Source organism: Empidonax traillii, unplaced genomic scaffold, assembly GCF_003031625.1.
Source record: "Empidonax traillii isolate 1590-97213 ecotype Southwest subspecies unplaced genomic scaffold, ASM303162v1 scaffold1617:size82245, whole genome shotgun sequence".
In the NCBI taxonomy this organism is placed as follows: Eukaryota; Metazoa; Chordata; class Aves; order Passeriformes; family Tyrannidae; genus Empidonax; species Empidonax traillii.
Window position 1 is genome coordinate 58,895 of NW_020956810.1, and position 15,004 is coordinate 73,898.

The 15,004-nt window shown below is 36.7% G+C and overlaps 1 protein-coding gene across 1 annotated transcript in view; it reads right to left on the reverse strand.

Moving 5' to 3' along the window:
• The window catches only part of LOC114070609 (collagen alpha-1(XIX) chain-like), a 35,027-nt gene that overhangs the window by 14,931 nt on the left and 5,092 nt on the right, over positions 1-15,004 (reverse strand). Inside the window, exons 5-14 of the mRNA XM_027908127.1 lie at positions 12,835-12,888; positions 11,814-11,867; positions 10,046-10,090; positions 9,382-9,432; positions 9,252-9,296; positions 8,771-8,797; positions 6,068-6,121; positions 4,303-4,347; positions 2,258-2,302; positions 2,089-2,151 (exon numbers count right to left, since the gene is read on the reverse strand). Of these exons, the coding sequence (XP_027763928.1) occupies positions 2,089-2,151; positions 2,258-2,302; positions 4,303-4,347; positions 6,068-6,121; positions 8,771-8,797; positions 9,252-9,296; positions 9,382-9,432; positions 10,046-10,090; positions 11,814-11,867; positions 12,835-12,888 (483 nt within the window). The remainder of the gene's footprint in view (positions 1-2,088; positions 2,152-2,257; positions 2,303-4,302; positions 4,348-6,067; positions 6,122-8,770; positions 8,798-9,251; positions 9,297-9,381; positions 9,433-10,045; positions 10,091-11,813; positions 11,868-12,834; positions 12,889-15,004) is intronic.

Genomic DNA, 15,004 nt, shown 5'->3' on the forward strand with positions numbered 1-15,004 from the left:
TTCAACTTTAAAGGACGAGTTATATATGGACCTGTACATGCACTTTTTCAGTACCAGGTAGTCATTATACAACCACAGAAGAGATTTCTCTTCTTCTAAATATTAGCCCTGATGCCCTATTACCCCTCTGCTGCTGCAGGGATTATGCCTTAATATTAAGTGTCCAGTTCCACTCCTTGCTTCTTAGGACTTGTAGCACAGAACAGTTTTGGTCTCCTGGGCTAAACCTATTTCTTTCCTAAAAGAAGGTGCTCTCATTCATGCCGCCTGCTGGAAACTGTTCCAGGCCCACGTTATCCTCCAAGCTGGAATGTGGCATTATCATAGAATCATAGAATCAACTGGGTTGGAAGAGACCTCCAAGATCATCAAGTCCAAGTCTTGATCCAACACCGCTGTGGTTACTATACCATGGCACTAAGGGCCACCACATCCAGTCTCATCTTAAAAACCTCCAGGGATGGTGAATACACCACCTCCCTGGGCAGCACATTCCAGTGCCTGATTACTCCCTCTGTAAAAAATTTCTTCCTAATATTCAACCTAAACCTCCCTTGGCACAGCTTAAGATCATGTCCTCTTGTCCTAATGCTGGTTGCCTGGGAGAAGAGACCAACCCCACCTGGCCACAACCACCTCTCAGGTAGTTGTAGAGAGTGATGAGGTCTCCTCTGAGCCTCCTTTTCTCCAGGCTAAACAACCCCAGCTCCCTCAGCCTCTCCTCATAGGACTCAAGTCCCTTCACCAGCCTGGTTGCTCATCTCTGGACCTGCTCCAGCACCTCAATATCCTTCCTGAACTGAGGGGCCCAGAACTGGACACGGCACTCCAGGTGTGGCCTCACCAGAGCTGAGTACAGGGGAAGGATCACTTCCCTGCTCCTCCTGGCCACACCGTCCCCAGTCCAGGCCAGGATGCCATTGGCCTTCTTGGCCACCTGGGCACACTGCTGGCTCATGTTCAGCCTCCTGTCGATCCAAACTCCCAGGTCCCTTTCTGCCTGGCTGCTCTCCAGCCACTCTGTGCCCAGCCTGTAGCACTGCAGGGGGTTGTTGTGGCCAAAGTGCAGGACCCGCCACTTGGCCTTGTTGAACTTCATCCTGTTGGAATCAGACCATCTCTCCAGTCTGTCCAGGTCCCTCTGCAGAGCCCTCCTGCCTTCCAGCAGATTAACAAGGCCCCCCCCTGCCCCCCCAATTTAGTGTCATCTGTAAATTTGTTAATGGGACACTCAATCCCCTCATCCAGATCATCAATAAAGGTATTAAACAGAACTGGGCCCATCTGAGGGTCCTAGTTGGTACGGGCCAAAATAATGTCAGAGAGTATATTAACAATTGCACAATGCCAGATAATTTCAAGATAAATGCTCTAGCACTGTTTAATTTAGTAGGATGTATATGGATCTGCACATGCAGCAAACTCACTGCTGTTTCACTGAGTCAGAATAAAGGATTTGCATGAGCAGAGACGTCAGGAATATTTCTTTCCCCCTTAAACTGTAAAATGGAGTTTTGTACTGATTAGGCATCTTGGGCTAATTTGCTGCTGAAGCTACAGAAATTGTTGTTTTAAGCCAGCTTGGACAGTGCTGACCACACTGCTGTCACACTTTTATTGCATAAACAGGTCAGATTAGACACATCTTAAGTGAATAGTAAATGCCTCAGTTGCAGTGTTGCATCATCTGTATAAAGGGGAGTCAAAAGTTTATTCAGAGTCATGAAGCACATGCTTCTCTATCTAAACTGAATCTGAGAACGTATTCTGTCACCCCATTCTTTATAGACTGTGTTAAGTTTCTGGGTTTATATTCCCCCTCTGGAAAAAATACAAGAGGAACCTTTATGTCAACAAAATCCAAATGACCTTCATAAGACCTTTAAAGGCAACATCTCAGTAAAATTATCATTAAAACACCACAATACCAGGAATTCTTTCCTAGATGGTTAATACTGAGCGCTGAAGCTCAATGTGTTCTTCAGATATTACCTAGCCTAACATAAAGCAAGATATAATGTAATTTCTTGTGTAACTTCTGATAAACTAAGACATCTTTTTGTATATATTCAGTATAAAATTGCTTACTGGTTTTCCTTGTGGCCCTTCTGGACCGGGGAAGCCTATATCTCCTATAGGTCCTCTTTCACCCTAAGAAAGAAGAAAATGCATATAAATCCGTCAGTAAAATCTTGCAGCAGGTGTTTGAAATATTCTTGTATTACCGTAAGAATCCGGAACTCAAATCTGTACTTACAGGTTCCCCTGGCATCCCTGGGGACCCAGGAGATCCTGGCTTTCCCTGCAAACAGAGAATATTACAGACTCAAATTACTAGGAAGTAAAATAGCATTTTTCTCTAGGTAAAAAATAGGAGAGAATATATATGTGAATGAAATATTCACGTTCTTGTTCATTATTTAATGAAAAATCTTGCTCTTTTGTACAACGTTACTCAATCTCTGGGTTTTCTTTACACTTTCTGAATACTGAGATAATATTTTCATGAAGTTTTCTCTTACAACACCATGATTTCCATAATGAGAAGTCACAGGCAGATCAAAGTTTATCACTGTATATGTAAAATCAAGATTAAGGTCCTGCCTAGTCCTGGGGTTTTTTTGTGTGTGTGACTTTATTACTGCCTTTTGCAAATTTTCTTCATGCTCTTTTTTGGCTATTTTTATTTTTGTTTTATGTTTAGCCTGCCAGAATTCACAATTCTCTCTCATCTCATCATTTAGATGCTGATTTTAAATGTCTCTTCTTCTCTCTCCTTATATATATGCATATATATAATGGTTATCTTTCAACAACTTTTTTTAACTGAAAAGATTAGTGACAACTTTGGGAACAAAAGGACTGAGGATTCGTGCTGAGGAAACAGGCATTGATGGCAATGCTTGCAGAAGTCTCAGCCCAAGCTTCCCTGATAATCCCAGTAATCTCAGCAAAGTGCCAAAGTGTAAATAAGAGGTTTATATTCTCAGATGGGAAAAAGAGTCCACTATTCAATCTAGGGAATAATGACAGGTAAGGAAGACAAAATATTTTCCAGTAAGATATGTGGATATGTTTCACACTCTTCCTATGCTGCTGAAAAAGTTGTTTCTCATATGTCTAGTAAAACTGCTTAGCATAAAATATAAAAAGAAAACAATTAATTTCAGGAGGAAATAATTTATATCAGTTCATTTTATTAGAATTAAGTATAATCAACAGAATGCAACTCCATCAGTGATGAAGGGACCTCATTAAATATTTCATATGCTACTTGAATAGACAACATCCAATGACTTGGAAATACATAGGGAATGAACAATTGTGATAATCTTAACCAGCTACTGCATTATTATTCACAGTGTGAAATATATTTCAGAGCAACAAATTTTGAAACTCTTACATCTGCTATAAAACTCAGAGAAATACTCTTTTTCTCTTAAATGTGCAATTTGCTTTAGGAGAACCTCATGAAATTAAGCTGTTTAAGATCTTGTTCTCTCTTAGAACTCACAGTAAATAGACTAAATCAGTGGCTAATGGAAACGGGAGTGCATAGACACAAACTTCTTTTTATTTCGTGAAACACATATTTATAATTTAAACAGCTCCTAAATGGATTGGTAGCTGCCCAAATTTAATAATAAATCTATTTGCATATAAATAACTCCATATTGCCTCCTGAAATATGGATAAACTTTTTTATTAAACTGTGAATGCAACAGAACATATTCATTTCCTTTAGGAACACAAATGAATAATTATAATTTCAATTTATCATTAGTTACACTTACTTTCACCTACAACAAAGTTTCTGGATGACTTTCAGAAACCTCTCTGAATACCACACATAAATAGCTGACAAAGCATTCCCCTAAAGCAAATGTTTGATTGACTTGATATGCAGATCCTTGTGGATTGCAATAACCAGTGTTCATAATTTCTCTTTGTGATAGAAAGATGCTCAGAAATTTGTGCATGCCCATGAACACAGAAAAAGTCTTTATCTATATTAAATAGAGGCAATGAGAAGAATCTCATATTCTTTCCTACCTAAGTAGCTTAAAATTCCAGCTTTATCATGAATTCACACCACTCCCTCCTGTCATTTTAATAATAATATGAACCCTCAGTGCTAATAAAAATCTAATTTCTTTAGGAAAAACAGAATCTTCCTACCTGCCTATAAAGTATAAGCCAAGCACTCATGTCCCAGAATGATAGAGATTACAGCTCAGCATCTTGCTTGACCTGTTTTTTCAGCTTCTAAAAAACTGAGTTTTCTTTCATGAATATACATACCGGTGTCCCTGCTACTCCTGGTGTGCCAGCTGGTCCACGGTCACCCTGAAGAAAAGATAAATCTATACTTAAATGGCAACAATCAAAACAGAAGTTTGTTTGTGGATTCCCATTAAAACCTGAGGAATGATTATTCAGTGAACTGAAAACGAGGACAAGAGCCAGGCTCTGCTAAATGCTAATATTTATCTCTGCCACTGGCTCATTTTACAAACTTGAGCAAGTAACCAAAATCCTTTGCTTAGGTTCTCCTATATTATATTTCTATGCTATCCCTTTGATTGTGCTTCAGGTCTCCCTTGAAAAGGGATGGAAAGTCCCTGACTTATCTGAAGCTGTCCAACTGTCCCAGTGGTTATTCTGGACCCAGAACTTGATGTGTTTTCCCTGTATGGTGGCCATGACAACAAAACTCAAAATTCCTAACACTTCCACTGCAACTTTTTTCTTTTCTTTTTCTTTTTTTTTTCTTTTTTTTTCCCCCCAGGCTTACTGTGGTCCTTTCAGCAATGTGTTTTGCTGCATGGCTTCACAAACCACTGTGTCAGCACAGTGATTTGTGAGGGAAGGGACATTTTATCCAGAGGACACAAAGTTCTTAAACCAGTTCATGAAATTATCATGAAATTACAGCCAACATTTGTCTGTGGAAGATTGAATTCTGCTGCACAGAGGTGCATAACAGTTCTATATTAAAAACCAGAATGTATTATACTGTTGGAACTGGCAGGCTCCAAGACTCTGTTCATTTATTTGCACCAGAAATGTGGAATTTTGATCAAATTTAGTTAAGGAAAAGATATTTTTACTTTGGGAAAGGGCCAAACACCCACTTAGTTGGTTTATACAATCTGATCCATTGCTTATTCCCTTTATTTAATTCCTGTCCCCACTTTGTCTCAGTTAGACCTGTAACATCTCCCTGTGTTTGTTCATTTTGAAATCAAACTAGTCTTTATTTGCTTGTAAATTGAAGTATTACAGAGCAGGAATCATCTCACGTAATTTAAGCATCTACCTTAAATCTTATCACTCACCACTTTGCACAAGTAGGAGTAATGCACAGATATACCGAGAGAGAGAAACTTTATTTTACGTTGCTTTTTGGTGAAAAAAATGTTTCAGTAAACTAATTTTTTATGAAGTCATTGGATAACGTAATTCAAAAAGCTGAACAAATACTTCATTTGCAAAAGAATTTACTCATTTTTCTTCTTAAATTTATGGGCAAAATCAAACTGCTTTTGCTAACAGAAAGCATATTTATGCATTTTTTAATTTCTGTGATGTTTTGTACTTTGCCATATTTAGGAACAAATAACAAAATAGTGACATTTTTAGCATTTCATGACAAGTTGCATTCATAATCGGCCTCCACAACTAGCAAGCAAAAGGCTGAGAAGCAGACAGACGGAATGCAAACATAAGACAATGTTCAATAGAGAACAGGAACTAGTAACCATATCTAGAAACATGTTAACTATATTATTATCAAGTACAGCAGTGTTCTACCAAGTTAAGACAACAAAATATTACAAGACCTCCCACACAGAGTTTTCCAGTTGCAGAAAATGAAATGTTATGTTGGATGAATATATGATCTAGATTCACAGTAAAGCAAAAAATTATAGATAAATATGCCAAGATTTTTTCACACAGAAATGTTAATACACCAAAAAAAAAAATCAAACATGGTTTCAGAAAACATTTAGTTGCAAGTAGTGTCCACTAAGAAGAAGCCATGATTTCTTTTTAAGAGTCCTACCTTTTCCCCTGGGAGTCCTTCCAGTCCTGGTAAGCCCATTGGTCCTGGGTCTCCCTGATTTTTATTTTTTTTAATTAAAAAGGATTGTATACATTAGAATTTCAGTACTCGACTTGAGAAATGTTGAACAGCAAGCAACAGCAGATTATTTAACCTGTGATTAGTAAACCAGCTAACCAGTTATTAGGTGAACAGATTTTGTTACACTCTGTTTTACTGATCTGCGAATTAAATTTTTCTCAGAGGCACTGTGTGAATATTTGGATCAATGGTTTAATTTTGATGAAGAATGTAATCCAGAAAAGTCCACTTCAGTGCTCTTGCAAGCCAAGGTCACCTCTAAAGCACCTCCAGGCAGCAGAGTCTTGGGATGTAAGCATACCCTGTCAATCAGAGAACCAACCTCCAAGCAATTCAGTGCTCTCTTCCCTGAAAAAAGGTCACTCTGCAGGAAGGGATGCACAGGCTGGATCCCTGGTTAGGTCTTCAAGTTTTGAAAGAAAACCAGAAACATGCTCTACTAGAGAAATCAGGTTACCATGTAGAGAGGGGAAGCCCTATTAATTGTTTTTTGAAAGAAAATTGATCATTAACCATGGAGATTTAAACTACAGCCAACAATTTCAGTATTTCAGCAATTGTCAGTTAAATTAAAAGCCATGGCAAATTGATGTCTGGATTTCCTGAAGTCTCTGACAGATCTCTCCTTCCGCACCTGAACTCTATTTGGTAGCTAGTGTTTCCTGAGTAGGAAGTGGATGTTGATACAGAAAGATTTATTCAGCTTCTGGGCATCATGGTGAAAAAAAAGAGGCTTTGTGAGTTCTTTTGAAAACAGATTATTCAGCTGTTTTAGAAAACTACCCCACAACTCCAAGTTTTGCTGTCACTGCTGAGGGGTTTTCATTTGGGTTTCTTCTTGTCCTTGAGAAGCACAGTTATCACACTGGTTCATAGATCAAAATGCACTTTTTCATGTAGCTGACTTTCCATTAACACTTAGCAAGGAATCAAACATATTCCTAAACCCTGCACAAGCTGGCTGAGTGGAGATTATGCACCTTCATGACAGATGAAATCCAAGCTGGTCTTAAAGATACTACCTTCCTATATCACTTTGATCTTGGTTGGGTCAGTGTGAGCTAGCTGCACTTAATTCTGCTACTATATTTGTGTAGATACTGTGCCCTCACTGGCAGGAAAAAAGGTACATCTAAATGGTACTGTCATGCTGCGCTTTCATGAGTAGAGATTTCTCAGTAATTTCACACTGAATCAGAAGACAAAGACTCCATAATATGGACCCAAGTCAGAAGACAAGAACCCTTCAACAAGAGAAGACACTCCTCATCATCATCATCATCTTCCAAACACTGTGGCCTGATGTGTTCAGACAAGGTCGGTCTCCAGTGACATTTAAACAATCCATGTGCTCTCCTCTGACCCTGATTCTTTATTATCATGCATTCAAGATGTTGGCTGAACCATCTCCTTATTTAGTGTGCCCACGACTAACAATATGAAGACAGGACAGCAGCTGAAGAGGTCAAATGTCAGCTTCTTGGTGGTTGAATGAACTCCTGAATGGAACCCTGAAGCAATTTGTTTCATTAGCAGCAGGCAGAGATGTTACTTGCTTTGCTGGAAGGGACATGAGTTTGTTTCAAAAATGCTCTCTCCAATATTTTTTAGGGTTTTCTGATCTTTATCAAGTAGATAATTTACTGGAATTTTAACTGTTGTGGAAGCACTTATCCAATTTTTTAAACAATATCTATTTAAAATGATACTCGATACTATCATAGTTTTTGGGCTCAACCATCAATACTCAAGTGTTACTATTATCTTTTGGGTATTTTCACTAATGTCCAGCCATCAAGACACAATACCTGGGAGTTTCAACTTTGCCACCTTCAAGTCTAGGAACTGTACAAACATACTGCAAGACGACGACAAATATATTTTCTCTATTACAAAGGCAAGGTATACACATGCATTGAGGACTTTGGAAAATGTACACCCATCCAGGGTTTGGATCTACATTCTGCTGGCAGCTAACCCTATGCAACTGCTCAAGATTCTTCCCCTACATGTCTTTCCCCTCCTCAAAATTTTTAAAGAACAATCATGGGAAAAGGACATAACACTGTTTAATGTAAAAAAAAAGAATCAAAAAGTTTGTGCTTTTGAATGTCAAACTGTATAGCTGAAAGGTATAGTGGCTCCTATTGGTCATCATCCTCTTGCTCACAAGAAGCAATGGGATCATACTTTAAGTAGCCATCACACCATTTCAAAGAAAACATCAATTTCTACTTGTTACCAACTGGCATGATGTAGCACACACTGTTCCTTGACCATTATCACTTTCAAATTTAATATTGAGAACAATCTAATAGCTCGAAAGATATTTTCTGCCTTTATTTCACCTTCTCTGGTCTTAGATATATCCAGAAACAGTTCAGTAGAGATGAATTCACAAGCAGTTAATACTATGTTCATTCACTACATTTTCACTTAGAACTATTTACCAAAATTGCAAAATTTGTAAGCCTGGCAATTAAAAAGGCTTTTTCAGGTGTACTGATTCTTCAGGAGGTAAGCTACCTGCTAAAGAACTTAAATAGACTCTTCTACCCTTGTAAAGACTATCGTGTCAAACTAGGAGAGTTTTCTATTAAGACCAAAAAAAGACATACATACCACTTTTCCAGGATCTCCTTTTGGACCCTGCAGAAAAAAAACCAAAGTGGAATCACATTTAAAGAATGTCTTACACAAAAAGATGATATTTTTTATGACTGCATCATGAGTATACTTTGCTAATGCAGTGCATTTAGAATCAGTATTAATTCCAGCCCTCTCAGCTGATTAACTTAGTATAAAATCTTAAAAATATTTGGGGTTTTTTTTGCTGTTCCAGGATAGAGAGAAAGACAGCTCTGCACTTTGGTGCCAGCCCATGACCACAAATGGACAAAATACTTAAAATAAATTACTCTCCAAAATGTGCTAAAATACTTAATAAACATAAATTCACAGACTTTATATCATTTGCTACATATAGATCATATACTTATTTTTTTCAATCTTTCACATATAAAATCAAATTCTACACAACCAATCAATCTCCCTCTTACTATGTCTATTAGCTATTAGAAATTAGATTTCTGATAATACTTACGGGAGGTCCTGGTGGACCTGGATAACTAGGGACACTCACACCTCCCTGTAACAGCAAGTTTAAAAGTTGAGTTGGGCCAAAATTAGGTATGGATTGAAAAAAAAAAACAATTAACATTAAAGAAAAATACCTGCAGTTTATATAAGCTGCTCATTCCATTTCTTTCATTGTAAGGCATACCCTTTAAAGCATAAAAACCAAGTAAGTGTCATTTATGAATTATAAAGGCAGAATTATTGTCCTGTTCAAGTCCTGTAGGCTGGTAAACCTGTGGTATATTTTTTTTTCTCAATTTGTCAGAGATTCCAGACATTTCAAAAGAGCACAAGACACATACCAATGCAGCTTGGGACCTTTTTTTTTAATGATAAAAGTAGAAACCTGGGAATCGCAGTATATGTTATATTGATATTTATTATTATAATTCTGCAGAATAAATTTTGTGTTAGGTACTGTTCCACTTAATTAGGAGTCCAGAGTCTTTCCCCATGTTCCCCGAGTTCTCTGATCTGAGATACCCAAGCTCTCAAATTACTCTAATAACACTGGACACCAAGGTTAACTAATTTGACCAGGTTTCTAGGAGGGCTTTAGTGACCTCAATTTACTCAGTGATGAATCACAAGAGAAAAAAAAAAAGGAATACAGAAACATTTTGAAAAAAGAAATTTTTTTCAATCCTGCAGTACTAACATGTATTAGATTGCCAGTTGGTTCCTTTTATTACATTACATTTTACTCACAGGTATATTGTTCTTAATATGACATTTAAAATATAAAACAAAATGTCTCACCGGAGGCCCAGGTGGTCCAGGTTTCCCAGGAGAACCTTCACTACCCTAGTGCAGCAAGAGATTCGTAAGACTTATTTACTGTAGCTGGACAGATTTATTCCCTACTTCAACTATGATGACCATAATGACAATAAACAAGAGATACAGTCAATACAAGCAGGTAATATCAAGAATAAATTCTCCCACCCACTAAGTTCCTGCTTAAGTTTTAGGCAAGTTATGAATCATTACTTTGTACTAGTCTTTTATTTTGTTTGTTGCTTGCTGCTTTAGGTGTAGTAACCTCCTTATGGTAAAATAGTAGCGGTACCCTGAGTTGTGAAACATTTCATAGGTACCAGGAGGGAGAGGAAGATAAAAAAAAGAAAAAAAAGATTTGTTAATATGAATTTCTTAGCAACTGGCAGATAAAAGTTAACATTCATTTTATTCTTTGTATGTTATTTTGTAAAAGCCAGTCCTCAATTGATCATTCATATGTAAATAAAGAGCTACAGTTCAGTTTATGTAGACACATACTGAATAAAAATTGGGATTTTTAAAAAAAATCTTTATTAAGAGAAATAATGAACATATTTTTGGTTTTTATTACAAAATATTAATCTGTTGTTACCTGTATTTGTAGTCTGTTCTGCTGATGTGTACTGAATTGCTTATATTAAAAAAAAATACAGCTGCTGAGATTTTTCCCCAGCAGAATGGTGGGGTCTCTAACTAGTACAGAGTTACAAAGGTTTAAATAAAAAATTTCCCAAAAAATCTTTTCAAAATCTTATCATTACAATTCAGTTAAATACACTGTATAATTTGAAACAAGTCTGTCAGAATTTTTCATTGACTTTGTTGAATCCTCTTAAACATATCTCAGTGAGACCCTTAACTCACATAGTTAAAATTACTAAGGTGGCAAAAATCAAGCTAAGTGTTCAATGCCACCAGAAAAATGTAATTGTAATTAAATCTTTATACTAGAATAATTTTCAAATGGTCCTGCTAATTGATAGAAACAGCCTCCAAAGTGTAGTATGGAATAGTTCCTGGGGAATTAAAGTACTATTATTTTAGAAATCATATTCATCTTTTCTCAAATATACCCCCCAGATGAAGGGGAGAGGAGAAAATTACTGGGGCTGTATTTCAGCTTTCTTCGTCACTCTTCAGCCATCTTTTTGCCCTTTTTGAATGATGAACAAACTATAGAGCAGTGGCTTCTCATTTTCACTTGTGTGTGAATTGTGAACAAGGAACTAATAAAAACTTGTGTTCTACATTCAGTTATATAAAAATGAAATAACTGGGGTAAATTTTTCTTATCGTGGTCTGCAAGGAGAAAACTGTCATTCAAATTTTTATACTGAAAAATTCTTAGGAGTTTTACAAAATAGTTTCCCTTCTTACACAGAGTCAAAGTTTTGTAGAGTATTAGTAGGATCCCACACATTGATGTGGCAGTGTTATGCCTGGAAAACTCCAAGGTAATAAAGAAAAAAACCCCACAGCTGTATTCATACATAAAAAGGAGAACTTGTACTAGAAAGTATTTTTCAGCAAACTAAGTTTGTCTCTGCTGTATTTGTCTGATCTGAGGAACACGGAAAATTATTCTGACCTCTTAGTTACAATGGATAATACTGAGCGCCTAATAAAAGAACACATAAGTTTGAAAAAAAGCAGTGCTACAAAAGTGTAAATTAACTATAAAGGAAGCTTATGCAATGGGATTGCAAAACCTTCACAGATCTTTACCAACACTAAAAAGAAGGAATACCTTTTCGCCTTTTGGCCCTGCTGGACCAGGATGTCCAGGTCTTCCTGTGACTCCCTGCACAACACAGAATTCTTTATATTAGTTAGGAAAAAATTAAACACAGTATTCTGACATCATCTCTAAGTTTTTAAAACTTCTGCTTTTTGAAGGTCATTTAAACCTAATTATGCTTCTTCTTCAGGTTTAAATATTTCTCTTCTGTCTGATATAACAGCTGTGTCCTTCGGATAAGTCCTTTGAAGGGTAAAACTTGTGTTTGCAGTTGCATTTTCGCCTTGGCGAGCTAACTAAATGCACTGACTCTAACTGGCACATCTTGGTACTGCTAAGAATCATGTATTACTGCTAAAATGTTTATATATTCCACATTAAACTTCCTACATGTGCTACAGTTTTTGAAAGAAGCATTAGTATTGCCATGAAACCTGGGAATGAATAATGATCATACTAACTAATGTGATTCCACTCAATATGTAGAAAATAAAATTTGAAACAATCTTAAAGAGGACCTTTGCCAATAATACAAAAAATTCTAATGATATATTTCAGTGTCTTTAAATACTGTTAGCTTATTTTCATAGTTTGTTTTTGATTTGTGAAACCAAGAAATTACAGAACAAAAAAGAGAATGCAAGTAATTACTTAGTTTCAGCACTGAATTTTTGCAGAACTACGAGCTAGAATTATTTTTAGATTTTTATTACAAACACGAATATAACTTGGGTACAAAGACATAATTCAGTGCAAGTGTGCACACTGTAAGTCATGTAGCCTCACACATTCTCTAGTAATGCTAAAACGTCAAACCTATTTAAGTTACATAAACCTTGCGCCCAGAACACGATAGTATTTTCAGTAACATCAACACCAACATAGTTTACTTTACTAGAGCCAGTATGGGCAAGGTTTTATTAATACTGTCCTAAAAGACAAAAGAAAGGACAAAAGAAAGGACTGCTGCAGGCAGCTACAGCAACCTCTGCAGAGATAAATGAGATCACAGGTGATACCAAACACTTACAGATGGTCCACTGGGTCCTGGTATGCCTGGCAGTCCAGGAGCACCTTGAAGACCCTGGAAATTAAAAGAGCACAATTCTAGTTCCTCTCCCACTTTTACATCAAAAATACTTATATTCAGCATGCCCATCAGTATTACAACTATATTAAAATGTGTTTTCTTCTAAAAGGTATGCATTATTTTTAGTAATGATAAAAACCAACACCCAGACACATGCAGGGAAGAGATTATCATTGAACAAGGTTAGAGGCAACTTCTTCCTTGAGTGATAAACATCACTTATCCTTCAACCTTTCACATTGTTATCTTATGTCTCGTAAATCTTTTTGTCTTTAGTTGTGTAGATAAGAACAGGACATCTAGCTTTTCCTTAGACATTAATTTTCTATTTTCTGTCACTAAAAGGCTCTTTTTTTGGTGAGAAGACATTTACTCAGACTTTTCCATGTTTCCTGATGCTGTCTAAATGCAACGGTGTTCTCTGCCTGATTTATAGATTTTGATTTTTTGGTAATGGAACATGACATTTTACACAGTATTTAATGATCCACTTTCCTGCTTTTATTCTATTTGATTGCCTGTAAAATTGATTGACTCTGGTATCCACTCACTAAACATACATGTGTTGCCACTTACTACAGTAAATACAGATGGGATTTGAGACAAGCCTGGATGCCACTGGAAGTCCTTCCTCTGCCACACCAGGCTTAGGTGCAATTCTAGACATGTAAAAGACATGTACTAATGAGAACTAACTGCTCTTGGTTCTCCCTATAGTCCATGAAGGAAAATAGAAACCTCCCAGCAGAGATCGAACAGCCTACCCAGAGAGGTGGTGGATTCACCATCCCTGGAGGTTTTTAAGCAGAGATTGGATGTGGCCCTTAGTGCCATGATATAGTAATTGGAGTTGGATCAGGGGTTGGACTTGATGATCTTGGAGGTCTTTTCCAACCCAATCTATTCTATGATTCTATGATTCTATGATTTTATCTGTCCATCCTCTGACAAGAAGAAGGTGTATTTCTCCTGTTAAATGCAGTGTTTAAGAAGGAATGGCTAAGGAGGCAATCTAGAAAGCTACAGAGGTCAGGAGCCCTGAAATAGGTCCTTGAGGGACAGACTGAGGGTAAAACTTCAGGCAGAAATAAATCAGGAAAAATGTGGAGTTGGGGAGAGACATTGATTTCCCTTTCTTGCTTCTACACACAGAGGACATTGATCTGCCACTGCAGCTTTTCAGAGTGACAAGATGTGCTCTGTTCATTTTTAATTACTTTACTCTGATGGTACAGGCACATGGAAAATTAATATGAAGCCAAAGGAACATTTTTTGCAGTTCCTGCTACTGATGTTAGGAGAACCCTCCCCTGAAAAAAAAAAAAAAGGCATGTTTTTGAAAGAAAGAGAACTAAGCTTCAACAAAGATTAAAGGGCATATATTAAAAGCATATGGAGGTTGATGAGTGCATTTCAAAGAGCTTCAGGTGGGCTTCTCAAACTTTCTTCATATTTCCATGCTAACCAAATCATAACTTTGAAAATAAATGCAATTTTGTTAAGAATTTGTAAAAAAAGTTACTTTTAAATTTAGTAAGCTTTTTCATATGTTTCTGACAAAAAAAATTCACTTGCACCCTCACAATGTCATAATCAAAAGTTACTGCTAAACAATGAAAACATCAGAGCTAAGGCAGGTAACAACCTCTAAAACAGTGAAGAAGCATGTGAGTAGCTAATTTATTAACAAAGCACAACACCCCACTGAGTTAATGAAAAATTTACTATGAATTTACCCTAGAGTCCTTTTAAAAAAACCTAACTGCCAGTTATAAATTTGCTGTTCTATTATTAGCCTCTTAATTGCCTAAAACTTCTCACTTGGTTTTCAGAAGTTAAATAGTATCTGAATTGTTGAAATTGTTTCACTAATGCCTCAGCCTGCTAGGACTGAATTGTAGAGATAACCCATAGGGAACACAAAGGATGTGTTACTTTCCCATGTATTTTTTAGTAAAATTCTGCATGAAATTTGCTTACGGCTGCCCCACCATTTCAGGGAATATGTTCTGAATTCAACCTCAGGAAGCTCTTGCTTTGATAAGCAAAGAGCTAATGAGCTCTATATATTGTATAAAACAAACGAAAAAATAAGCATGATACTTTAGGC